This window comes from Penicillium diatomitis, assembly GCF_028827545.1.
Source record: "Penicillium diatomitis strain IBT 30728 chromosome Unknown utg000008l_segment0_segment0, whole genome shotgun sequence".
Taxonomy (NCBI): domain Eukaryota; kingdom Fungi; phylum Ascomycota; class Eurotiomycetes; order Eurotiales; family Aspergillaceae; genus Penicillium; species Penicillium diatomitis.
The window spans coordinates 346,256-372,514 of NW_026623180.1; the positions used below are offsets into that span (position 1 = coordinate 346,256).

Consider the following 26,259-nt stretch of genomic DNA (forward strand, 5'->3'; position numbering starts at 1 on the left):
AGTAAGACCCAAATCCAGAATACATCAACGACAAGTCCAGCTTTGCCGGCAATCTTAGGATGGTCTTCATAATGGCCCCAGACCAACATGGACAAACATCTAAGCAAAACACGGCCAAAGCCCAAATATCACACCATGGATGCAAGAATAGACAGCGAAGTCCTGTCTCCCGAGTGAGTGAAAGGCATTCACTCGATGGTATATTGAGAAGATTTAAAGACGAGCAAGGCAAGAAGACAATGTATCCATCACGAGTAGCGAGGGGGTGGCACGTTCTGATACGCGTTGGGCGAGTAGCCCCCACCAGGGTATCCTCCATTGGGATAGCCGCCATTCGGATGGCCATACCATTGATTTTGCGGAGGACCCCGTGGGGGCGCAGGAGGAGGCCCATAACCGGGCATCGGGCCGGGATATTGGCCCATCGTCGGGGGAGATCGCGCATTCTTGGCCATGCGACGTCTGGCACTGGCAGCGCGGCATCGATTGATGCCGGAGAAGAGAATGGCAAGTAAGATGAGACCACCTACACCCGCACAGACGCCAATCACGAGGTTCTTGTGATCATCGATCCAACCCTTGACAGAAGAGCCCTTGCATTGACCGTTGTAGCACTTGCCACCGGAATCACAGGGCGTGCCATCTAGGAAGTTCTGCATAGTATTGACACAGGTGCCGCTGGCCCATGACCCGACTCCACCGTTCACTCCGCAGACTTTCTGGCAGGAGGGTTCGGCAGTATTACTACATGCCCAGGTATCGTTGGTTTGAAGAAGCGTACCCATCACCGTACGGCATTGGTAATCACGACTGGTACATTGACCGCTGGCGCATTTGAGTCCATTTCCGCAGGAAGTGCCATCGTCCTTGTACTTGTCGTTCGGGCAAGTGCTTGAGTTTCCGGAGCATGTTTCGGCGATATCGCAGGACCCCGTGCTTGCTCGACAGACGGTATCCGCGGAGGAGAATTGGCAGCTAGTGCAGCAGCTATCATTGTGGTCGTCGCACACAGCGTTATTCTTGAATTTGCAAGTCTTCGCGTCACAGCAAGAGTTATTTCCGCAGCCTTCCACGCCACCACAGTCACATTCTTCGCCCGGCTCCACGATACCATTACCACACCGGCTTCCGGTGTAGGTCACCACTCCTCGATTATCGGAAAGACAGCTCGATTTGATACTGTTTAGACCGAGCGCTGAGCAGATATTGCCAATGGTACATGGGGAGAAGGTCGTCATTTTGGGATCTGCGTACGGGTTCATGATGTACTGAGCATTGGCATTACAAGTAGTCTTTGACAGAGGGCAACACTGAGAGGCGTCTTGCAGATTTTGAGCACATGTCTGCGAGTCACAGTCGTGTACGGCACCGAAGGTATGTCCGGACTCGTGGGCAAAGATCTGCCAAGTAGACCCTTGGTTGCCAACAACGACGTTGGCACCCGACACGGAATTGCCCGACCTTTCGACAAGGTCGGTACTGCACAGCTGGCCCATCCAGGCGACGCCGACCTCGGAGCCAGTCGGGCAGGAAGTCATCAGCGTCCAGTATGCATTACTATCTGCGTTCTTCGACCGCCACTTGGAGAACTCATTCAACCGCCAACTCATATTATGGCTCTGGCAGTCCACATTCCACGGGGTGGCAGTGTCGGAGGTTGTGGGACAATCCGCGTGATTGACAGTCAAATTCCGCAGGCCGATGGATACATTGAACGACTGTTCGTACAAATTGGACGCGGTGTTAACGATATTGATGACCCAGTCCTTGGCGGCTGCTTCTGGGGTGGAGTTGGATTTGAACACACTGGTCATTCCGCAGTCGGTGGATACTCCGATAAGGGCGACTTTTTTGGTGTTGGGACATCCGGAAGTATCGCCCACTGTGTTTTTGAGGTTCACGCCTGCCGTATTGCCAGATACTCCGCCGAGATCATTTTGACGCTTGGAGAGTCCGAACAAAGAATTCAAGGGCGTGACTCCCCACCCACCCTTGGACTGATCCTGATCATAACCGTATGGGAAGATGGAGTTTGTCAAATCCGCATTGTATTCCAACCGCTGTGCCGCGCAGCCTCGTGAGTCGTCCAGCGACCGCTTCTTGAGCTCATCATTGTATTTGAGCATATCGGTGTCGCGGTAGACAATCATGTAGTCCGTGTCTCGTACTTCGATATCGACATCGATCGGCCGTTTCTTGGCCAGATATGTCGACTGTAACTCAACGTGGTGTTTGTTCTGATCGATGCTGAAGGCGCCTTCGAACAGAGGATCGGAACCATCCTGTCTCAACGTGATCCGAGCCCAGCCAGCTGGCGTCCAGCGTCCCTGACCCGACCCCAGCAGGGCCTGGCCGCGAAAGACTTTATGTTCATGCCGGTAAATCGGTTCACTCTTCCATAGACCGTCGGCGCCGACGTACGAAAGGGTAGCATCATCTGCGAGGATGTCGTGGTTGGGCTCCAGATCTAGCTTGACTCGTTGTCCGTCCCGACGAAGTTCAAATGTGAGCTCAAAATGTGACAGGTGGTCTATTTGGTGGTTTGGCGTTCGAATATTGGCATTTTCAATTGGTGTCACCTGCCGAATAGCTTCAGATGCCTGCGACCGCGCTGTAGTGCACATAAGACACCTCCAGTCAGCTTGAGTTTTTCTGAGGAATATCCCCGTCTATTTTCATCACTCACCATGAACCGGAACGAGCGTCAACCATGCTGACAGGGCCCCTGCTATGGGCCAGAGGCACCGGGTGAATCGCATAGTCGGCGGCTCCGCGCAACGGGGCAAGAAAGTGCGACCGGGGAAACGGTACGAGAGTTTCGCCGGCCAATAGTCAAAGTGAAAAGAAGGAAATGAACGACAGACGCGAAAGAAAGAACGGTAGAGAGAAAATGAAAAAAGCACTCAAAAGGGGTTCACCCGGTCTGGAGACAAGGGGGAAGGTTGGAAGAGCCTTGAGGCAACCGCGGGGATTATACAGTACCCCTCTGGGGCTGCTGATGGTCCCAAAGTCACCTGAAGTTTCAGGGACCAGGGGTCCGCTCGGGGATGATCGGACGTGGGAGTGGTCGTTAAGACTTTGACTTGATTATCAATCTTAATCGAACCCTTCGACTTCGCTCTCTGCGACCATACCACACTGAGACTTAATGAGGAAGAAAGTGGTCTAGAAGTCACGCGAGACGTGCGAAAAAAGAAAAAAGACTTCGCCTCTGCCTAGGCTACTCAAGGAATATATGGGAAAGGCCGGGGATGCAGCGGGAAGGGCAGGTAGGTAAACATGGGAGAGCGTTTGGCAGCCAAGCGCTCAGACGCCACAGTTCGACTTTTGAAGTTGGGGTGTCTCCTGCAAGTCTCGCCAAGCAGAGACAGATTCCAATGAGCGGACCGGAGGTGGGCTTGGCACCGGAGGAACCTGTTCAAGGCACTGAAGGCTGTGGTCTGCGTCACCTTTGGGGATGATCTAGATAACAATCATATGGCCCAAGTTATGGAAGGAGCGAAAGTATCGTAGATCGTGGTTGCGAAGATTGTAGTACCATGGTCCAAGGAGGTATATACTTGTGCTGGATTGTGAACTACGTACTGAAGTAGTACAATAGAGGGTTTGTACGAGTGCGATCCTTGATGGGTGCGATTGTCCCAGACACATTTGTCATGACTCATCGAGTTGCAACCGTCAGACTTGTATGAGTTTCGACAGAGGCTCCGCAGTATCACTCATAATGATTTTTCTGTAGAGAGATCGTTCCAGGGTTGACCATGTTGGGCGACGGAGGTGAAGCAGATCGGTTTTAGGATTGTCAAACAGCCGTGGCTTGGAGAGTCTGCACCTTGAGATGCATCGATCTATAAAATTTACCAACCATGTAAGTACCGCAGAGTCGGTAGATTACTACACCTTAGTCTCCCCCTTTCTCCGTGGCATGGAAAGTCTGATGTGCCAACTGGGCAAATTGCGGCATTACGGCACCGCAGAGTGGACATTCCACATTGGCAGGACTCACTCGCCACGATCGATCGCATTCGTCTTCATCCTGCCAGTCTGCATCCTCCGATTCTTCACTGCCACTTTGATCGTTCCTGTTCCACGCTGCTGCGGCGACTTGCGCGGCGACTTGGACGGCGACACCCGTGCAATCGCCAGGCTGCTGCATTCTTTCCTCGCGGCTAGTGGCTTGGCGGGGACTCGGAGTGGCTCGATGGTCGACTGCCGCTCGTTCTTCCGCCGCCGGACCGGACTCGTGCACAGACCAGTTCTTTAGCACCGCCTCTTGCTGACGGAACATCTTGCCAATGTCTCGCCCACGACTCTGTTTCTGGTCTCCTGCGCTCTCGACGAGGTTGGTCACCGCGATGTTCAGGAGTTGCAGATCCCACCCACTCTTTTCAGGGTGGAGTTTGCGAAACATGACCATCGCGTGCTCGTGCACCAGCCGCTCGGCAATCGAGTCGACATTCTCGTCGACGTGAAAGACAAAACTCGGCAGTGGCGCTGAACGAGAGATGCGATTCCAATTATAGGAACGCGCCCCGTCTGTCTCCGGGGCATTTCGCGGCCGGGTTGAGAGACGCAAAGTTCGGGGATGAGCCAGCCATCGGGGCTGAGTCCCATCGGTGACGGTATCGTCCAGCAGGTCCGTCCTCATCCGGCGGATCAAGCTTCTGGTGAGAACTTCGAGTTCACGTCGAAGATCTTCGGGCGTAGCGAGCCGCCCACGGCCATAAGTATCCTCGATGCTGATTTGAGTGGGGATATCGCGTGCCTCCATGACGTTGGTGTTGTCAACACCATGTAGAATTCCCCAAATCTTGACGCCAATTCCCTTTGGCGCACCTGGCCCGCCCAAAACCCTCTCAAGCGTGGCTGAGCTCATGCTGGGAAAGAGCCTGACGTCCCTAACGGTCAATCTCCTTTCCCCATCACCCTCTGCATCGCTGTGGCTGTTCACCTTGTGACTCAATTTCTGCGCAAGGCGTGATCCGATACCGGGGATCTTTCGAATGTCGTGAGAATCCATGAATTGAATAACATTGCTGTCTTCCAAGGATGAATCGTGCTTCGTCTCGTATGGAGGAAGCAAGGTCGTCTGTTGATTCGGTTTGTGCACACTGCCCACTAGCTTTGCCAATAATTTCGAGGTTGAGACTCCCCCAGTAGCCGTAAAGCCCTTGTCATGTTCCATCCGAGTACGCAAATATCCTATTAGGTGAGAGCCAAGGAGCAACCTCATGCCCAGGGAGTCAATCTCGAGCGGGGTTGCGATTCCTTCAGGATATAGTGGAACCGTCTTTCCAAGATAGCGAGTCGCATCATAGGAAAAGCCGACGGTGGGATCTTTCACGTCCAACTGAAAAAAGGCGTTGGTCAGATCATGAGGATTCAAGATCTGTAAATTGTAATCGATCATGTCGGTAACATCCAAGGAAAGCTCATCAAAGCCAAGTCTCTCGACTCGTTCACCCCAGACAAAGCCACGAATGAATGAATAAAGCTCCTTGGAGACATCTCGAAATTTAGTCAAATCTTCGCCCAGCACAATCACCACGTCGGGACAGATGCGTTTCGCATCTTTGATGAGTTGAAGCTTGTGCAAGCCACGCCGGCGGGCTTCATAATTGCATGTTACCACGATCTGCTTTTGCTGCACTGCCAGAGGTACTGACTTGAGTGCTGGCTGTTCTACCTCAAAGACCGAGGCGTAGAAGCAGTCGTAGTCCTGAATTGGGGATGTCAGTATGAACGAGTCAGCAGATGCAGACGGTCGTGTTGTACCGGTCTGTTTGAACGTACCAGGTGGAGGATGACTCGACGGTCATTGCGCGTTGGTACGGCAGCCATCGACCAAGTACACGTCTCGTCTTCTCCATGGAGAGCCGGAGGATGTCTCGTCCAGCGTGTGGCCGCGTGCACTCAGATTAGTTGCTGTGTGACCGGGGAAATATGCGGTTCATGTGAATTGCCCATGATTTTCTGATACTCCACGAGTCCACGCTCCACAGTCCACTGACGTTTGCGCCTCAGGCATTCGGCCCACACAAATATCGTCGTCTCAGCTCACGTGGCGGGCCTGGCCTTGTTGTCAAGCAACAAGTGCCTCTTTCAACGCTGCTCGTCTCACCGCCTTGCGGCCTCGCCTATTCGAGGGCCCTTCTCTGACTCTCCAGAATCTATCCTTGTGATCAGATCTGGGCTCTACTTTAGTACGTTCAATATCAAGTTGGCCAAATTCATTGACGGAGATGCGCCGCAAGAAGTTGAAACTTTCCAGTAATGGTTGGTCGTTGCCACAGATGCCTTGCCATCTACAGTCACCCCTCGGATGGATCATCGTCTAGCCCCCCGGATCATACTCTGGGCCCTGGAGCATCGCAGCCGAGTCGGAGCCATTCTATCTTACTGAATCTGACTGAGCGACTTGCAGAGTGAACCTCGTGTATCACGTCGTTGGCTGACTCTATTTTCTGAGTGATGCGACAGAAAAATCTCAAAGCTCTCTGGTCCACTCTTTCGCCCCAAGTGCATGCTATTCCAGGCGCACACCTTTTAGGTCATGTGTTCAGGACTGATCAAATGCCACCATTGAGGCATATAAGATCCTCGTTAGACTCGGAGGTACTCATGCACATCCAGAAATTTGACTTCCAACCCGGCTTTTTCGCCCTTCGGGCCAAAGTGATCCTTCGATGTCTATCCTGATTGTTGTCCAACTCCAGTCTTTTGGCCCCGGAGGGGCCTGTCAGATGGATCCACGGGGTGTCGCTGGTTTTCATATTTTGGCATAACCAGCTTACTCTCAACTTGGTGTTGGTAAGATCCGGGTGTAAGCATCACTATCGAGACGCTCAAAACGCGGTTCGAATGCAGCGACATTGATTGTCGGTGTGGATCACTGAGGTGGACGTGATCCCGAAATTTGGGTGTTGCCTTTTGATCACCGATCATTTTGTAGAGGATCATTGCTGAAAGAGAATCATTCAGGTTCCTCGAGTCATGATCTCCTCGCTTACTTTGGGGACGCTTGTTTTTGGACATTGCTCACCCCCGGAAGCTGCTCATGTGAAGCACCATGTTGGGGGCTGCTGCTGTAGTCGTGTAGTACTGTCGTCTAGGCTTTCTCCGAAACAGGTGACTGGGCCCATCTGATACAGTACGTGTCAACTCGGTACTGATGATTGCCACGAGCCATAGCGTATCAGCAAAGTTGATGTGTTGTTCAGAGTTCAGACATCGTCAAGCTGGTATTCTCTTGACCTGGGTAGATGAACAATCTCTCTGGTGTTATTGTTACTGACCTCCCGGCAAGCTTACGCTTGCGAGTCCGTCTCTATTTGGGTCCAGATGGATTCCATGCGGTTGGATGGTTCAAGCTCCGGGGCGCTGAGTGTGGGCTGGGCTTCTAGAAGCCCATTCTTTCATCCACAGTGGAGCCGGATTGAAATTGGGGCCCCAATTTGAGTTTTTCTCTCCGCCGCTTTGTGCACTTAGTGTAAGTTGGCCCGTGGAAAAAGTAAAAAAGTAAACGTGGTATCCGAGGAGCGCCCGGACGGAGATTAAACGCAGTACAGTAGGAGCTCGAGCCCGTCCGCCGAACAGGCGGGTTTCCATGATCGGCGATGGGGAAATGCAATGGATGTCTTCCAGTACCTCGGTCAACGAGTGATGGAATCCAGGGTTTCGATGGTGAAGAAAGTTCATGTCTTACGGCAATGAGATGAGGTCTTCGTCTTCAGACAGGCGCGACTGGAATCATCTCCGGCCCTTGTGATTCGTTCAGTCCTACATCTGCCTTCGAGCCGAGTCAATATCGCCCCATTGATTCAGTTACTGAGGTAAACACCGGTTCCTTCATTCGCATTACAGAACTTCCACACGTGTACTCTCAGACTCTGCCTATCCAGTCTCGACCACTCTCCCATCAAGATATAGAGACGCGCAACACTTGCCTCTTCCATCTCGCAATGGACCTGGGGCCACTGGGGCTGTACATCAACTTGCTGTGTAATGTGTAGAGTGTCGACTGTAGCGAATCACCTTGACCAGAAGCTCATGGATCCAGCCTGATCAGCGGGCAGAGTTTAAACTTGCACCGCTTCAGGACTTGCGCGGCGGACCCATCGCGATTTGGGATTGTCAGTCGGAATCTCGAAGGTACCCGAGTCACGATGAAAAACATGGAAAGAGTAACGGAGGGTAGTACTACAAGCAGTACCCGTGACTGCGGTCTCCCTTGATCCATGCAGGAGACCCGGACAAAATCTCAGTAGTCAGTAGTAGTGAACCAACTAAGACAATGCGGGGGAGGGTAGGTTCTTTTCCAGCTCTAGACCTCATGGCCGCCGTGGTGACGGGCCGGCATTGGAGGGATACGGTCGTTGGAATCTCTCATGCTGTGAGACACCCGGTTGATGAATCATGGCTGGCAGGTTGTGAACACCCCAGGCGATTCGTGCTTGTGCTTGGAGATCATGTCTGGAGACAGCCCCTAATATGGATGGTGTCCCTTACTCTAGGAGTCTGGAGCCTTGGCTGTAAGTGTGTAGTTGTTATTTCTGAACTGGTTCCTACCAAGTTACTCTGGAATGGACTGAATGATCAAACACAGAAGAAGTTGAACCCCGAGGGCTCGGCCATTCGATCGGGCCCCACTTGGCGCCGTCGGCAGGGGCGTGTTGGCGTGTCTGCTTGGTCGTTCTTTAAATAGCAGCGCCAATCAGGTCGCATGTATCCTTGCACGTGGACCCACTCGCAGGTTCCCGTTCCAGGCACTCTTCGTCCACTCGAGGCGACGAGTACGTGTATCTGGACTTTGGTCTGTGTATGGCGGTATGGTCAAATGTTGTAGTTGTACACGACTATACGTACACACACTACGTCGTACGTACTCCAAGTAGATGACAGGTGCCTGGGTACACCTGAAATGCCGACGAGTCGACGACTCGACGACAGTGACGTGCACTACTGCACTCACGGTGTTCGACCGCCATGTTTACATACCACGAGTCCCACCCTTTACGACTGTAGGAATGTATGACCTCGTTGTCCACGCGCGAGACAGCCAGTGACGACGTCGCCAGAACATCAGGAATGTCCTGATGTATGCATGTACATCTGTCCAATACAGACATGCAATGGCCTGGCCCTGAATGACGGACCTCCGTCCAGTGTCCAGCGCCCAACCCCCAATTCTCTCGCCGTGGACCTTGCAGCATGTCGCTTACCGATCTTCGGCCTCAACCGTACAGCAGCCTATGGGCGCTGGATGTCATGTCATGCAGATATGTGCCTTTGATTTTTTGAGTCTACCGTACAGGTGGCCGCAGTGACTCGTCTATCATCTGTTTCTTTCGTCTTATCTGATCCAACAACGGGACTCGACAACAAAGGATCCGTATTACCACCGAGGCAATATGTACTGCTGTAATAAGTGTACAATGTACAATCATACATCAAGAGCCTCAATGAGAAGGGTACCCCAACAAAAATCAAAGAAAAAAAAAACATCATTCCCACTCCAAGGCCCAAAATCACTTCATCAGAATCCCGAAAGAACCCCCCCCATGCATCTCCTCCATCTCCGAACTGGGGCTGGGCGGCTGGTGGCATCGATAGTTGCCCCCTCTCTCTTTCTCCACGTCTCTCGAAGAGAATAACAGTCCCCCGAGAGAAAAATTCCAATAGAGGAAAAAAAAAATTGGAAGAGAGAAGGGGCAAAAGCAAAAACAGACCCGATTAATTACCTGAGGCTCGGACTATCGTCAGCGCTGTGCTCTGACTCTCTGTGGATGCCCACCAGATAAGAATATGCGCCGGTCCTGCCTTCCCGAGATTCCGTGATGTTTGACTTTCCTCCCATTCTCTCACATACCTCTTCTCACATTCCTTCCTCTCGGCCCCGGACAACGAGGAACTCGCCAGGAGACCGTCACAAGCGATCGGGAGGTTCTTCCTTCTCGGGCACTACAGGACATACTACCAGTACCACTGTGTACCTCCACCACATCCACTACACCAGCAGGGCCGGGAGTTCATCCAGTGACGTTCCCAATCACCTTATCACACTCCAGCGCCAACTATTCTTAGCTCACCCCCGCTACTGTACGTCCTCCGTCACTCGACTCCTCAACGCCTCGACTGCTCGACGGCCACTCCAACTTTCCGCCACCCGGAAGGATTGCAGGTCACGCTGTGAATGAAGATCACCTCTTTCGAGAGCGCTCCGCCTTCTCGTCGTTTGGGACGCTACTTGCATGCTATACTTCATGCCACCATCCCCGCTTTGATCTGTCCAACTGACGACTCGGTGGGATATCGCCAGCCGACCAACCTGTCCATCTCCAAGGACCATGTCCTGTCTGTCGTCACCTCTCGGTGACCCAACACGATCAATGACTTCTCGACCAAAGTTGACGTTACAAACAACGTCGCTCCCACGCACCTTTGGGAGCTCCTCCACCGGACTCTCTCTCTCCCTGGCGGCTGGTTCAACTGCCTCGCCGACCGTCCGCAACACCTTCAAAAATGCCTACGACGTCACTTCTCCGACTTCCACCAGCAACTCTCCCTCAACCACGGCCCCGCCGAGCCTCCGATTAAATTGCGCCAAACCGGCATCTCCTTACATTCACCATGCACACAGCCATACAACGAGCTTCTTCCACCGCAGCAATCCATATCAACTACCCTTGGGTGTGCGCAGCATCCTGCGCAACTCCCCCCTCGAGCCAACTGCCCGGCGCCGGTCGGGATCCATATCTGCAGGTGCCAGTGGACCCGGCGGCGCAGGCGCACGCCGGGTCTTCTTCCCGGCCAAGAAGCAAGTGAGCTATCGCAATCCACTGGAGGAAGAAATTCGGACCGTGCGCTACACGGCCCAGCATTTTGATCTATTCGAAGAAGGCCCGCTCCCGGGGGCGGTGCACAATAAGGCAGCATCGCAATCGGCTGACTCCACGTCCGAGTCCCCAGAGGAGGAGGATTCAGACGCAGCCAGCGTTCAGTCTGGCTCAGAGACCGGCAGTGCTTCAAAAGATGATGTCGGCGCGAATCGTCCAGTCGCGGCTCAACCCTCTACGGCACTGTCAAGGATGGAGCGTAAGAAGCGTCGAACACTACGTGCAGAGCGACAAGTTCGCGCGGTCGCACTGTTAGATGATCTTGATCCCATCCGCTCCGACGCCTCTACACCGCAAACACCACGACAGGGTCGTGCCAAACGACGACGGGAGTGGCGATGGACTTTGGGACCTCTTAAGTCTTCGTCGAACGAAGGTCACGTGGAATTATCCGCGGCGACATCAACAACGCAGCCTCCGAATTTCCCATCTGAGACACTCTCCCGTGGGTGACCAGAATGTTCCAAGATATCAAGGCATTCTTTTGATTAGCTTTTGCAGCATTTCTTTCCTAGTCTTGTTTCCTTGCCTTCATATTACATGCACGAACTTGATGCATGCATGACCGCTTACACGATGAATCATGTTTAATTTCATAGAGAGGCGCTGGTGGTTTATTTTTTTTCTTTCTCTTTCTTTCTCAAGCAACTCTTAAGCCCTTTTCTTACTCGCTGGGCTTGACCATGCTCCCTCTTCTCCGCATTTTCATCGCCAATGCTCGCCCAGTCAGGGCTGCATTGAGTACATATTTATCTTCTTGACGATATCTCACAATCTACTACCCACACCACTTCAATATATCTTTGCCCCTTCCAAGGTTGGCAACCATCACAAGTAACAGACCGTCCTCATGCCAAATTGAAAGTAGGCACCTACAGCGTTTCCTGTCTGGCAGGAAGTCCTTGCCACACACGAGGAAGAGAATCGAAGACGGTCCTCCCACGTACAAACTGGATCTCCAACAGTCCTACATGTAACGTGGATCCCAAACACCCGTTGACTTAAAGTCTTACAATCTCCGCGCGCTCATGAATCGCAACCCAATGAACGAATCACAAGGGTCGGTAGATGGAAAGATATGCTCCGAGCTCGAGGAATTCGAATGAATTCGAACACCAAAAGAAAGTGACATCTCACTATCCGCACCAGCCCTAAGGTTCACTGTATTTTATTTCAGATATCCCTAAGCTTAGGCAAGACGGGAATGTCCGTATGGAAAGTCACTTTCCAGGTATCGCATGGACATGTGTCGCGGAATTTGACGGTCTGCCTCCTAGTTGGGGGGGGGGGGGATTTGCTGGGGGAAAGGAACGCGCTGTTTTTTCATTATAGGAATGGAATTAGACATCTTTCTACAATAGACACTTTCTTGAAGGTGTGGGCGATAGCGGGTGAATAGGAATAGAGCGGGACTTGTGGGATGCATGGTGTCCAATATCAGGAGAGTAGTAGTAGACCGTAACATTCATATAAGTCTTAGGCTCATTGTACACCGAAATGATGACAGAGAGAAAAGCTCCATCCTTGACAACAAATAATGACACACTGTACAAACCCACATCACTCCGCCCCTGTTCAAAAAGAAAAAAGACGGAGAGAAAGGAAACTCAAAACAGATCAATCATGCAAGACCATGCAAAAACCCACGCCCTTGGAAAAACCTCAAGTCTCAGTCTCGACATCGGGTTCCCGACCAGTCATGTCACCCATGCCAACCTTCGTCTTCAACTTTCGAAGCGCAAACACCGCCTCATCCTTAGCAAAGGCCACGTTCCGTGCGGGCTTCCACTGCATGATGCCACGATGGGTTCGTAATTCAGTTCGTCGATTGGCTCCTTTGGCTTGTTTAAGGCTCATTTGGCTACTGGCGGCTCCGGATGACCGCCTCTCCGAAGGGCTCACTGTCGAAGGGCTCCAGGACTTGCCGGGTTCGGTTTCCGAATCGGAATCAGAATCGGAGTCGAATGTACGCGGCGAGTTCGGCGTCCCGGTCGTTTCGCGATTTTCTTGCGTAGTCTGGTTCGGCTCCTTGTGCCCACTGTCTGTGGCCATTCCGTCATTCGAAGTCTGCGGCGCGATTGGGTCATTAGGCGGCTGATCACGGCCCGGTTCAGCCACTTTTTGCCCGTTGGCGTCGGTGAAGGCGCGAGGGTCACTGCCAAAGGCACCGCTCCAGTCATTGCCTTCATAGTCGATCCACTCGTGGCGCTCGCTGGGATCGGCTTGCTTCAGGATATCGCGACCATCAATGAGGGACTGTTCGTGTTTCTCCAAAGTCTCCTTGGGCACATCAATGGCAACACTACGAGAGCGAACACCTTGCGCAGCACATGCCTCCCAAGCTTCAAAGGTCTCGCGCGAATCATTATCGGTGACGAATCGTTCATGAGATTCATCCGTGCCCGGAGAGAACATGCATCTGAACTGCAACCGGCCGACCTCAGTCAAGTCCTCGAGTCCAGGATTCATCTTTGACTTGTAGTTCTCTTCTGTGACGTAGTTTTGGGTGAGACGAGAACCATTCTTGGTGGTCCAAATCGGGATGTCGATATCCAACTCTTCATTATCGATCAAGTGCTGCAACCAAAGGACCGCGTAGGCGGCGGTGCCTCGCTTACTTTGGTTGTGGAACTCAAAGACGACTGGAGAGCGGTATCTGTGCTTAACGGGCAGCCGCAGTCCATCGCGATACGTCTGATCGGAGATGTCGAAGGTTAAGTCTTTGCCCTCCAGTGTTGCCACTCGGCGGCCGACCTTGCCCGTACTTCCACTTGTACGAAGTTTGATCTTGCCATGATGGCCGTAGCCCTTGGCAACGATCCTTTCGCCAGCAAATTCAAAAGTACCAACATCCCAGCCAAGCATGTTGGGTGGGAGCTTGGTTTCAACATGGCGGAGAAGCACAGAGATACGGATGCGCCCAAAGCCAATACCACCGTCTAGTGGGTACCATCGTGTAACCTGAGAGCTGGTTTCCAGGACTTCGGAAAGTTTGATGGGCACAACACCCAGGACGGGGTCGTGCTCGCGGTATCGTTGATCTCGCACCGTAACAGTAACCACAGCCGATCGCCAATCACGTACAAAACGCTCGGTACCAGCGTTGAAGATAGGCTTGGAGCTGACGGCTTTGGCTCGTGTTTTGTAGATCTATGAAGTAGCAAAATGATTAGCATATATCGAAGCTTTTGGCACCCCGGGATGTGAACTGACCAATTCGTCGTTGAGCTGAATTTTACAATAGCTGGTAGGCAGTTGCTTGCCCTCCTCCTCAGTGTTCTCCCCATATGCCTTAGCAGGCTCAAATTCTTTACCCTTACGATTTCCGTCGCTTCCGTTGACATTATTGAGCTCAAGATTGACGATTTGGTGAACAATGACAGACAAGATACCACTTGGCCAGAGCGGGTCCGGAGGTGTATGAGCAACTGCATCCTCTTCATCGTTGGTGATAGTGCCTTTGTCATCTTCGAAGGTCGGATTTCCTTGCAAATTCTCAGGGAGATCTTTCTTCCTGCTGTCTGTGCGAAGCTCAGGGCGCAGCTTTGGTTTTCCGAAATACCCGACCTCCCAGTGAAGCTCACCAGGCATGTCAGTACCGTCTTCCAAACCTTGCAGGTTGGACACCTGGGGATACATTTGTCCTGGGTGTTGAAGCATTTCACGAATGGGAAGCTCCACCTTTCCGCAGATATCATCGGCAGTATGGCGGTCCGAGTCCCAAAGTTCAACGCTCAGGTTTTCATTCGCCTTGATCAACTCTGGCGTTACCAGAAGAGCAGCGGTTTCCTCCCAGATGGGATTCAGATCGTCCGTGATCACGCGCGTGCAGTACATGGGTTTACCGTATTTTGAAAATGACAGGTTTATGTACGGATCGCTGCCGCCACCTTCACTGCCACGTCGGTCTTGCTTGCTCAGCCCGACGGCACGGTGGATTCGAACCCACATGACACCGAGTGCATGAGTGTCTTTCTGAATATCGTCACCCTTGAGCAACATACTCAGGTCCAATGTCATGGACTTCGGTGCTGCGAACATTGCACATGCCGTGCTAATAGCGTAGTTGACAAACTTTGAAATCAATGGCAAGTTGAGAATGTTCACACCGCGTTTCAGCATTGGCATACAGCCAGCGCGCACGTGTGGAATTCCCACAAGACTGAACGTCACTTCTTTCATGAAAGGTGCCTCTGGCATCAATTGGAAGCGCAGTCTGACTGTTCCGACCAGCTCTGTCAGTTCGACAAAGACTGGGAACGGAACTCCGAAAAGACCTCGGATTCCGAGGTAAAACACGAGATTCATGTGCATATTGCGAGCTTTCGAGGACGCAGACTCACTGCTCGGCTGAGCGTGATAAGCAAAAGAGGCTTCCATGTTGTAGTAGCTACCTCCTTCCTCTACAGCTGCGGCCTCTTGAGGATCCTTGTTCTTGATGTTCTCCAGGTGACTGTTCTCCTTGAGATGGTTGACGTGGTTGTCTGGAAGAGCACGCATGCTGAGAATGCGAAGAGGGTTGCTGCCCTGGTCGATTTCAGCAATGCGAACATTCTCGACCACCCCAGGCGCAGAGGCTTGCATAATGTCTTCGATCGTGTCGGCCATGGGCGTGAACATGTCCGGAGGAATCAGACCCCAGATCACGGACATGAATGAGTTCATCCATTCGACGGACTCGGGAAGTAAGTTTGCGGTCGCCTGACAAGACGATGCTGTTAGCGAACAGAAAGAAATTATATAGTAAGACCATGCAGTCTAGGATCCATACCATCTGCCCACGAAGCTTTTCGCTCTTCCACTCCATCTGTCTGCCGCTCTTGATGACCTCCTGGACCCATAGCCAGACACCGCTGGTTACGCAAAATGCCAGTGGGACAAGGCCCAGCAAAGATCCCCCAAAGACTCGGCCCAAGAAGATGATAGCTAGTGCGATTCCAACGCACAAGGCTGTCCCACGCTTCTCCAATTCATCAAACATGGGTTTGTAGTTCACAGTCGGAGTAGGGTGGAACAGAATGTTTGTCTTTTCGCCGCGAATAGGTACATCGGACGTTGTTCCTTCGGCAATGGGATCCGGAGGAGCGGTGATATCTTGCTTCTCTTTGTAGGTATCTGGGTCTTGGTCGGCACTGGTTTGATGTTCCTAGCCTCGCTGTTAACGTAATATTCAATCATTGACATAGTTCGATTAGCAGATGACCTGTTTGTACTCACGGTTGGTCTGCCGAGATTGGCATTCGGAACGGTCAACTAATTCATGTTCATCAGCTGATACGACCGTAGAAGATGCAATGACAATCGTAATTTACCATTGGATTCTTGACGGTCTCCATGGACTCAGGTCCTTGATCCTCGACTCCGATATCTTTGCCGGTAGTCGGGTCGGTCACCGTCCGGACCTTGGACCGTGCCACCTCACGGGCCTGGTGGGCCGTGACTTCGACATTTGGATCGTCTTTCGAGCTTCCTGCAGTTGCTTGCTGATTTCGGTGCTGACTGATTCGCTCCGTACGAGCCTTTTCCTCCTGGTCAATTCGTTGGTCTCGTTCCTTTTTCTCCACGTCAAGACGCTCGATGAACTTCTGGACGGTCGGGATAGGATTGCTTCCACTCCAGTTTTCACCGACACGATGGTTTTCGGGCGTGACGCTAGATGCCATGCCGCTGATCAAATTGAGTTGGATTCTGGTGATGTGAGGTTTTATCAATGTGAAGCCGAGGTCATGGATGCTGTCCCAAACCAGTCGACAGAGGCTTGTACTGGGCTTGACCAGAAGCTCTACTTCACTCAAGAGCCACCTGCTGAAAGGGAGCAAACAACACCGGGACGACTGCAGATGAGAGAAAGGATGAGATTCCACAAGAAAGTCTAATTGCGTCAAGAATCGTCGTCAGGTCGGTTTGACGAGACCCAGAGCATCGCGAGTCTGAGCTTCAGCTCGTGCACTACGTCATCGGCAGCCGCGAAGCTGGAGGAAGGTGATGACGACGGCCAGTCTTGTGTTCGGGTCGTCATTGGCGGACCCAACGACTTTCGCGTGTTACACTGTCAATCTCCACCGAACTTGGAAATGCGAGCATGGGCTGTCTCCTGAACTGCCAAGCTCTATTACTTGGATACTCACATTCAGGATTCACCGTCGTCAGGGCTGTTTCTCACTGCGGCTAGGCGCTGGGTCGTCTCCCGTAAGTCTCGCCCGAAAGATTTCTGTTTTCTTGAGAGGCACCGCCGACCGCCGTTTTTGGGTTGGAGGCGCGGGATAATGAAGTGCTCCAGTATGTCTGGACGCAACCCCATATCGACTCAACTCTACACTTCTACAGGACTAAGTAGTCTGTTCAGACATCTATGGGAGGTGCTCTTCCGCAGAGTCTACACGTCAGCTGTGAACCTCATTCTTTTTCTAAGCCATCACTCAGGAACAAAAAGTCTAGAATTTGATATCGAACCTAACATCTCACTGGAATGATCCTCCTGGGTATCTAAACATACACATCGAACGACATAAATGATACTGACCCCGGCACTGTATTCATGACATCAAAACCCTGGAATTTGCCAACGTCACATCAAGTGCCCAATTGTTCCGTGTTAGCTGCGAGAGTGACAGATGGGCTAAAGCTTTTCAGTATCGGGGAAGCAACGTCCGGCAAGTTTGGATCCCCAAAGATGCACCCTTCTCGCTCGGGCTCATCCAGCTTTTCAACTTGAGTAAGACTTTCCGGAGACAGGGAGCTACTTTGGCAGTCACACGTCGAATTTCGAAGCGATTCCGTCTCTAGCTGTTGCTCAAGTCTGTACTGGGGAACATAGATATTGGACGCAGTCGCCTTGCATGACCGAATGGTGATGGGAGCTTGAAGTGTAAGTCGCTGAGAGAGGCTGTGCTCTGTGGTTATGTTTCCGTCTTCCTTGTCAGTCAGCCGGAAACGTAGAACAACCTTTCCATTGATTAGCCATGGTTAAGTTCTCGTCGGTTGATGAACGATGAAAATCAAGACTACTTACCTGAATCCAATGGCTCACATCCAAGGTGCCGATTTTGCTGCTTGAGTGGACCCTTTGCCAGGACAGTCTCTCCTTAAGTTCATAGCATCTGGGTAATTGGACATCCATCTCGATCTGACATGGCTGCATCAATCCCCCCAGTAGACTCGAATCGTCTTTGTCTGCCAATTCACCTTTTTCTTGATCCTTGCTGATCCGCACATCACCCCCCGGAAAGACGCTCCGACATTCAGCGTCTACGCTTTTTTCCAGCAAAAGCACTGTTCTCTTTCCTGAGTCCACCAAACACGTTTCCTTGTCACGGTCCCAATAACGTATGTGCTGTAACATCAGGACCTGAACAGAAGAACAGGTGAGCCCGACCAAGGGGACCAATCCCATTCTGATAGGGATCTGTGAGCCCAAGCAAAAGCTTCTTCCGAGAATAGCAAAATGGTACTGCAGATTCTCACTCCAATTCCTGGTCAACGTGACGGGCTCATTCCATTCCCACGAGCTTTCTGGCGGTAAGCGGAGAAGTGGAACATCAAGCTGGGAAATCAGTTTTGATCCGAAAAGTCCGCCGAATTCAACCTTGGCTTCGAGAAAATAGCGGGTAGACAAGAGTTGAGTGTCTATGGTTTGTGGTAGGGAATTGAGCACGACAAATTCGAACGGAAAGGTGTGATCCCCAGCTGGTATAGTGGCATATCTACCTCTCGCCTGAGCTTCGCTTGGCGTGCGTGAAGTCTCACTGCTATGTATTCGCTCTAGTCTTTCATAGCTTGGTGGATCATACTCAGGTGGTGGAGTTGGTCGGGTCAGTATGGCTGGCGCGGAATTTCGTCGCTTTCCAACCAGCTCTTCCCTGATGGTGTTGCGAGGGATTGAACATCCAGATACGAGATCTGTCCATATCCCTTGTCCATCTTCGAGGTATGTGATACTGGAGTTGATCAAGTCGTGAGTCCTCGTATTCTCTGGCAAGACCGTTAGTAAACTGTGTAGCGTACAGATGGACGGTTCCGGCGTCTGAGCTTGTGAAGTTGCTTCTGTATCAATCAAGAGATCGGATATAACACCTACTTCCAAAAGGGCTCACGAGAGCCTTGCCACAGAATGAAAGCGAGAAACTTTTCACTCTGGTTGGCTGGGTAACATGCATTTGGATGTTACCTCTGAGGAGAGCCGTGTTTCCTGCAGTGTGATGGTCGTTCTTCCCATCGCCTTGCAAATAGACGACAGGCTCGAGCATGAGGAACTTGAGTGAGACTCCCCCTCGAGACTTGGATTCCTGCATCAGAGTAGGCTTGCTTGTGGTTGAATGGATCGACACTGCTGTCCAAGGCTCCATGTTGATTTCCAACTAGTCCGACGATTTTCTTGGACGCTTGTAGTATGTGAATTGTTTCGAACCTCCCTCGGCTGGTGAAAGACCGAATTGATGTTTGTAAAGTGTGAGCCAGGGAGGATATCACTGAAATATGAAAGGCTTCCGAACTGCCAGTCCCGGAAAATAGTTTGTTCAGAACATTTGCTCATAACATCTCAAGTTGGCCAGTTCCTTATAATATGCCAAGGCATCGGGCAAGGCAGTGGGTACTTGGCAGTGGCTTTGACATCGTCCGCCGGCGCCGGCGATGCGATACGATGCGATGTCCCGAGGGGAACACAATTTTAGGTTTATTGAGGATCAGCCGATCACTAAGAATCATTCACGGATAACCTTGATCTTATGATCTGTCACTCGATTCATCGCACGTCAAAGCCCGTTGAGTTGGCCTGGGCTTGCGGTCTGGCTGGGTTCCGATGACACGGACAGCAAATAGAGGCATGCATGATACGCCATGGCTGATGGAATGACTCGCTTATGGCTGCGAATAACATGCTGTATATTGTCTGCAAGAGCTGGGAAAGAAAACGAACAGTTCCGGCCGAGCGTCTTGATTTGGTGATAGCCACGGATACATGGTGGCGTGGTCCCACAGAATATGTGACAGCGGTTCGCCGCAGGTCTCGTTCAAGCGGAGTGCGGGGATCAAGAAAGTTTAAACGTTCATGATGAAAAGTTGTCAGGCTCCGCCGATGAGAGTGATTGCTCATATATTTGGGCCATTCATCACTTGCAGTGCCGTATAGCCAGGGTTGGCGGTCATTGGAGGGCGAGCTCGCGCAGATATAGGGTACCGAGCTAAAGATGCGAAAGCCAAGTACTGTGCCAGCACTGAGATCCAGGTTTTATGAACGCTCGACCCGTGACTGTCCAGTAAGAGAAGTTCCACGGGCGCAGTCAACACTATGGAAGATACGATGAGCTCAAGCTCGTGCAGGTGGGTTTTGACTCACAGTACTATCTATGAAGCGATTGATCCGTAAATTATGATACAGTTCTCAAACTACTACAGAAATTCTTTTGGTAAAGTAAAGAACAAAGGGAATCTAGGTCTGCCTAATTCGAACAGGTTTCAAAATTCTTGATCAATACATGTATGAGCTATTCACTTTGATAGGAGCATGGAGCTACATGGCCATAATTCCCATGAACGGAGTCAACCAAGCTTGCAGCTACAACCAGTACTCTGGCCTTTAGAGCACTCTACCTACCTCATCTTCCCAAGGTCAGATGTTTGAATGATATCGACAGTGGTTCATATGACGGTGAATTCCTCTGCGTTCCTCTGCGTTCATGAGCAGCTGCTTGCCCGCTGAACGTAGGAAAGTGGCGAGCGGCTTAATACCAAACTTCCTCTTTCATGTCTTGGGCATAGCCACTGTCATCAAGATCTCCCACCGGCACAAACAAAAGATCGCGGAAGCCATCCTCTTCGGCTTCACGATAGATCACCGATCCACAATGGCGGCAGAAACAAATATGGCCGTGTCTCTTGTCTTTCGTCACTGCATTGAAAGTGCTGATCGAGTGTGGTAGACCTGGAACAAAAGATTGCCAAGTCGAGACACTTGTCAATTTGAATCCCTCCTTCTGGACAACGAGGTTGGTTGTGGATAGTCCGCCACTGACTTTACGACAGCGAGCACAATGGCATGTTATCTGTAGGAGGAGCCTGGTCAATACGTACGGTAGCTGCAATATGTTCCTGACTTGGATGATGGGATGAAGTCTTTCTTACCTTACGGATGATGTTTTTCTCTTCGATTTGGAATTTGTTCGCGTTGCAGAGACACGAGCCTGTGAGCATTTTGAGCTTGAAAGTGTCTGTTATCCGAAGACGATAGTAGGTGGGCGTTTCGAAGAACGAAGAGTGCGGACGTAGAAGGTGGTCGTTAATGAAAAGATGATGGGAGGTGTCACTTCGCAAGATCGAGGAATTGACGGGTGTCTTCATTTCCAACCTAGCTTATCCTTGATATTTATTTCTGCACACGGGACACCACACCACTGGATGTTTGTCTCTCTTCTCGTAGATTGATCCAAATGGATTGTGTGCATCGCATGTTGATCTAAAAGTATGTTCTAGACCTTGCCGAGTCTCGTTCCAAGGCGATGGATGGTTACTGTCCACAGAATCAGAGGTTCCACATATGGGACTTGAGTGAGGTGCATGTGGTGGCGCTCCGATAGATGACGCATCACGGCTCTGGAATCTGTCAATCTAGCCACGCGATTATTTCTAATACTGTCCAGCTCCTTCATTTTAGACTCTGGCCATGTGTGGCTGAATAAGGATCATGGTACAGATCAGGAATGGTGCCCGTAATTCGAGTTCACAGATGCCGAGCCGGCGCCGATAGACAAAACCTTTCTTCGACACCAAGGCCTTGCAAGCTGTGGGACTGAGATTGCATGAGCCTGACTAGCGAGCCAGAAAAACATGGTTCAAGCTGAAGCTGCTTCGCAAAGGGTGGCCAGTTGGATGAAAGTATACACTCTCCTTACGGAAAATGACTGCCCAGTGCCCACTAGATATGTACCTCGGGGGGCTCAGTCTGTGGATAGTGACCTGCAGGTGAGAACTTAGCATCGGGGCTTTGGTATGTGGAACAGACCTAATATTTGCATGAAACCTCGGCTGCCATGAGATATGAACATGATAAATTCTGAGCTGACAATCTTTCTAATCACGGATTCGTTTTTCAAAAGCAATAATTCCTCTTTCCACTATGTGGTCACCATGCCGAGCTCGGTACCCAGGTTCTGTCGCCCGGCGTGGAAGAAAAAGGCCATTTTCCTACGTGCATCTTGTCGAGTGTCCATCGGGAATGACTCGTCTAATCGCTGATCGCTTTTACCAGGTTTATGCCCAGCTACTGGCATTCTGTTCCACAGAGCATTCTTGCCCTGCCTGGACTGTGGTTGCATCAGGCTTGTGTTACCATCTCATAAGCTTCTTGCGGACCATTTCCCGAGGCTTGTAGCTTATCTTCAAATACAACCTTCAAGGACGAAATAGATAGTCAAGGGAGAATTGGGATCCTCGAATTAGGCCAGGGTCAATAACTTAGAGCCCAAAGTAGCATGAAATGCCCCAACCCCATGATAATCATGCAGACTACAAGATACGAGCCGGACATCGAGACCTCATTTAGCTCAGTTACACTCGGCGCTCAGTATGATTGACTCTGTCGCTTCAGCGGCTACTATCAAACACAGTACAAGATTACGACTTTGACTCTATTCTGTTATTTCTCTGATCATTATTATGATCATTTGGCATGAAGAGTGAAGAATCTAGGCTTCCCCAGGTGGAAAGGACGGTATAGTAGAGCAATGGCGGGGATACATCAACCATTCCATCCCGACGTGGCGTCCACATCAGAAAGGGAAGCCGAGCGCCGCATCCACTTCAACTTGACCCGCTTACCTTTTCGAAGAGTTCCCGCCACGGGCCCTCACATCACTTCCGGGTCACTTTCAACCTGATCATTCTACAATAGCCACGTCTTCTCAACACCGTGACTTGCGGCTGTTCGATCATCGCAGTCTCTCAATCACCTGACCACAGGGCACAAAGTCAGTTTGTTCGAGCTTCCACTGCTGCCCACGGATCAACAATTCAAAAGCCACAGTCATGTCGACTCCCGAAGAGTCACCAGCCCAGCGCGCCGCTCGTTTGCGACGAGAGCGTCGCGAGGCCAAAATCAAAGAAGGAGGCTCTGCTCGCTTGGACAAGATTACAAGTCTCAGTGGCCGCACGCCACAGTCAGGTCAGTCGTCATGTCACAGACTAAGGAGTGTGCCTGATTCATCACTTTCGCAAATGCAACAAGGCACTCGGGAACGTCATCAGGATTTCTAACGCGCTCAAATTTCTCAACAGTGCGAGAAGAAGCCTCACCGTCCCCTCAGCCCGCAGCTTCTCCCTCCCCATCTCCAGTTCCGCAGATGCGTCCGCCTCCTAGCTACCAGTCGGAGGCGCCACCCCCGGACTCTCTTCAGGCCCAACAAGAGGCATTCCGTGCCATGTTGCGACAGGTTGTCCCAGAGCAGGGTCAAGATTCCAACGATGTCCAAGACCCAACATTGAAGCTTCTTGAGAACTTGATCGGTGGCATGCCCGGAGATGCGAACGCAGCTCCATCAGGAGCCCCGGGAGCGATGCCCGGACAATCACAGCCCGGTCTCTCTCCTGCTGCCATTGCTTCTGCTCTCGGCGTACCGCCTTTCCTCGCCAACATGCTGGGTGGAGCATCTCCGCCACCTACCGAATCGGCGCAGAATGTGCAACGGGCGTGGAAGGTACTGCATACCCTCTTTGCGCTCGGTCTGGCCGTCTACCTTCTGTTCATGATCGCGGCTTCGGTTGCGACATTCGGCAGCCCACCTCCTAAGCCTGCGACGGCGCAAAACCCCTTCTTGATATTTGTCACTGGCGAAATGGTTCTCTCGGGAGGAAGAGTACTACACGGTAGTACACAAGCAGGGCTTGGAATGGTCATTCAACTTTTCAAGGATATTTCCCGCGATGGAAGTCTCATTCTTTTCTTCCTCGGGTTGGCAGCGTGGTACAATCGCGAGTGGCAGGCAGTTGTCTCTTAGAGTGCACGAATAATGGAGGAATGCGAATTATTACCCACAAGACTTGCGATTCTTCGACTTGTCATTTCCCTTGGAAACCAAAGTCTCTACTCTACGCGGATCCGAGATATGTAGACCGACCCATCCATCCTGGCAGTCTCCAGGATCTACATTCCTTCAGACATTCAGAGAAAGCGAACCTCACAAATAGCATCCTCGTCATCGCCAGGTGTCGATGGTCATATCACAAACCGGGGATCCTCGTGCATCCAATCTATATCATGTCTCCTACCCACATCTTCCAACCTGGCATCTGAGACGAACTGCGGAGGTTGGCTGCTTCTCGCGACTCACTCCGCCCCCACTCGGTCTAACCGCTTCCTCCCATGCAAGACAGTCGGTGAAGAGTAAGCAAATGCTCGAGGTGGGTGGATCTCCCTGCAACGTTGTGGAAGACGATGCGGCCAGCACGAAAACAAAAACTTTAGGATGGATATTCCCGAAAGTCTTCAGCCGCGGGTGCTGCTAAGTAAGCCAGTCACACTAGTCGAGCATCTGAGGGGTCTCCTGGCAGCCGACTCCTCCTTGGACAGCCTCAATTCAATCAATGCCTATCTCTTGCATCTGGTTCACGAAGAAGCTGTCCCATGGCGGATCTTCCAAACTTGGCTGTTCCTGATATGGCCAACCTCTCCTGTGTTCCTGCGCGACGCGATTCGAGATGAGGAGTCGGTTGGAGTCCAGATAGCAGGGATTCAAGTTCTTAAACACGCTTTCCGGCGACCTTCAGCGAGACCGCGCATATGGGACGCTTTAGGAGGACCAGCGGGCGTCAAATCCCTCATAGATGGCCTTTCTCTCCGTCAAGCTACCAGTTTTGTCAAGGCTCTCTGCCAAAGCGGGCGAGGTATGCACAATGATATACTGCTCGGATATTTTGATGAGCTCGTTTCCCTCCTCGAAGCGTCAGATGAATTGGGTGCAAGACCGCTGTCCCTGGACGCGATGTCGCTATATGCCTGCTGCTCTCCCCAGAGAGTGGCGGAGGCACTAGAGTCTGGGCGTATCGAGACCCGAACCATCGAACGTGACCTTTTGCGTACGCAATTGAATGTTCTTAGACTTGTTGCGGTTGGCGTTGTGGATGCCCCAGAACAGTTTCGCACTCACATCCTGCGCGATCACGCGGATATTTTACTCGCATCAAACGAGGCATACGTTCCGACCTCTCCCGTGAAAGTCGACGCGGGTGTGCCTGCGGGCGTGCTATTCGGTATGGACTTAATGTGGCATATTGATCGAAGCAAGTCTGCTCCATGGACAGAGAGAGAAGGCAGGCATCTGATCAATAAGTGGGCCAAGAAGATCGTGCACTTGGCTATTCGTCGCAACGTTTCAATTGATGTTCTATGTGCCATTATATCCGCGTGTCTCGGATTGCTCTGTGACGGAGATCGCTCGCACTGGATTGACAGGTGCAAGAAGTGTCATTGTGAAAATTGGGTTTCTGATATCCTTCCATTCGAAGTGATCCGTTGCTGGTCCACAGCTCGCTTCGGTGTTTGTGCGGATGAGCTACCCTTTTATTCGTCAATCAAGATCAAGAGGAACAGCCCTTCATGGCCAACGCCAGATTATGTGACGGCATTGGAGAGTTGTATGGTGAATGACGTATTCATGCTCATCGACAAACAGGAGTTGGCTTGGCTACATGACAGGCCTGTGGGGCTGAGTCGCTATCTTTCTCGGATGGTCGAAAGGGTACCCATTGACAAAAGAATCGAGTTCTTGCAGCTTGTTTGCAAGCATTGTCCGACTTTGTCCTTTGATATGACAATGTGGCCTCCATCAGAGCGAGAAGCTGAAGTGCTTCCGATTTGGGATATTGCACTACTGTCAAAGATGCCGCTGACTCGCTCCAAAGAGCTGTTCGAGCGCTCTTTACACGTCAACAATTGTGAGACGTTCATATCAGACGATCTGTTGAAGAAAAACGACTGGGCCATGACATGGGAGGAGCAGTGTATGCTTTGGTCAGGATGGGAGACACTGTCTGCTAAGACACACCAGGACTTTAAGATCACTCAACAGGGTAAGCGATCAAGAACACCTCTCACATATGATAAATCTCGTGATTCTGACCCTTTTCAGCCCTTGTGAAAATCAAGCAGAAAGCAGTCGAGGAGAAAGATGGTGAATCACGCTTGAATTTCGCAAAGACGGCCCTCGCAATCGTCTCTGCAACCCAGTCCCTTGCCTTTTTTCATGATCTGATACAATGGCTTGGTGTGTTCTCAGAGGACATGGTAGGATGTCCCCCTTCCAAGCGAGGACTCTGGCTTCCTTTGGAGATCCCATGTCGCTAAATTGCATTTGACTTCCAGGAAGTGTTTCCC

General features: G+C 51.5%; 8 protein-coding genes across 8 annotated transcripts; 3 read left to right on the forward strand and 5 right to left on the reverse strand.

Moving 5' to 3' along the window:
- Positions 1-248: 248 nt before the first annotated feature.
- On the reverse strand, positions 249-2,759 carry admB (uncharacterized protein; the record flags this gene model as incomplete). The annotated part of the gene is made up of 2 exons (XM_056935791.1): positions 249-2,611; positions 2,687-2,759. The coding sequence occupies 2 exons, from the start codon at positions 2,757-2,759 to the stop codon at positions 249-251; spliced, it is 2,436 nt and encodes an 811-aa protein (XP_056788715.1).
- A 1,142-nt stretch (positions 2,760-3,901) lies between these two features.
- N7539_006190 (putative DNA polymerase iota) lies at positions 3,902-5,841 on the reverse strand (the record flags this gene model as incomplete). The annotated part of the gene is made up of 2 exons (XM_056935792.1): positions 3,902-5,719; positions 5,794-5,841. The coding sequence occupies 2 exons, from the start codon at positions 5,839-5,841 to the stop codon at positions 3,902-3,904; spliced, it is 1,866 nt and encodes a 621-aa protein (XP_056788716.1).
- Positions 5,842-10,346: 4,505 nt separating this feature from the next.
- N7539_006191 (uncharacterized protein) lies at positions 10,347-11,348 on the forward strand (the record flags this gene model as incomplete). The annotated part of the gene is made up of 1 exon (XM_056935793.1): positions 10,347-11,348. One exon carries the CDS (start codon positions 10,347-10,349, stop codon positions 11,346-11,348), a length of 1,002 nt encoding a protein of 333 aa, XP_056788717.1.
- Positions 11,349-12,557: 1,209 nt separating this feature from the next.
- Positions 12,558-16,558, reverse strand: N7539_006192 (C2 domain protein; the record flags this gene model as incomplete). Its single annotated transcript, XM_056935794.1, has 5 exons — positions 12,558-14,045; positions 14,109-15,596; positions 15,667-16,041; positions 16,113-16,148; positions 16,208-16,558. The coding sequence occupies 5 exons, from the start codon at positions 16,556-16,558 to the stop codon at positions 12,558-12,560; spliced, it is 3,738 nt and encodes a 1,245-aa protein (XP_056788718.1).
- A 910-nt stretch (positions 16,559-17,468) lies between these two features.
- N7539_006193 (arrestin C-terminal domain-containing protein) lies at positions 17,469-19,240 on the reverse strand (the record flags this gene model as incomplete). The annotated part of the gene is made up of 3 exons (XM_056935795.1): positions 17,469-17,840; positions 17,908-18,866; positions 18,973-19,240. The coding sequence occupies 3 exons, from the start codon at positions 19,238-19,240 to the stop codon at positions 17,469-17,471; spliced, it is 1,599 nt and encodes a 532-aa protein (XP_056788719.1).
- Positions 19,241-20,617: 1,377 nt separating this feature from the next.
- N7539_006194 (GFA family protein) lies at positions 20,618-21,086 on the reverse strand (the record flags this gene model as incomplete). Its single annotated transcript, XM_056935796.1, has 2 exons — positions 20,618-20,938; positions 21,018-21,086. 2 exons carry the CDS (start codon positions 21,084-21,086, stop codon positions 20,618-20,620), a joined length of 390 nt encoding a protein of 129 aa, XP_056788720.1.
- A 1,830-nt stretch (positions 21,087-22,916) lies between these two features.
- On the forward strand, positions 22,917-23,884 carry N7539_006195 (uncharacterized protein; the record flags this gene model as incomplete). The annotated part of the gene is made up of 2 exons (XM_056935797.1): positions 22,917-23,052; positions 23,166-23,884. The coding sequence occupies 2 exons, from the start codon at positions 22,917-22,919 to the stop codon at positions 23,882-23,884; spliced, it is 855 nt and encodes a 284-aa protein (XP_056788721.1).
- A 468-nt stretch (positions 23,885-24,352) lies between these two features.
- Positions 24,353-26,023, forward strand: N7539_006196 (uncharacterized protein; the record flags this gene model as incomplete). Its single annotated transcript, XM_056935798.1, has 1 exon — positions 24,353-26,023. The coding sequence occupies one exon, from the start codon at positions 24,353-24,355 to the stop codon at positions 26,021-26,023; it is 1,671 nt and encodes a 556-aa protein (XP_056788722.1).
- Positions 26,024-26,259: the final 236 nt, after the last annotated feature.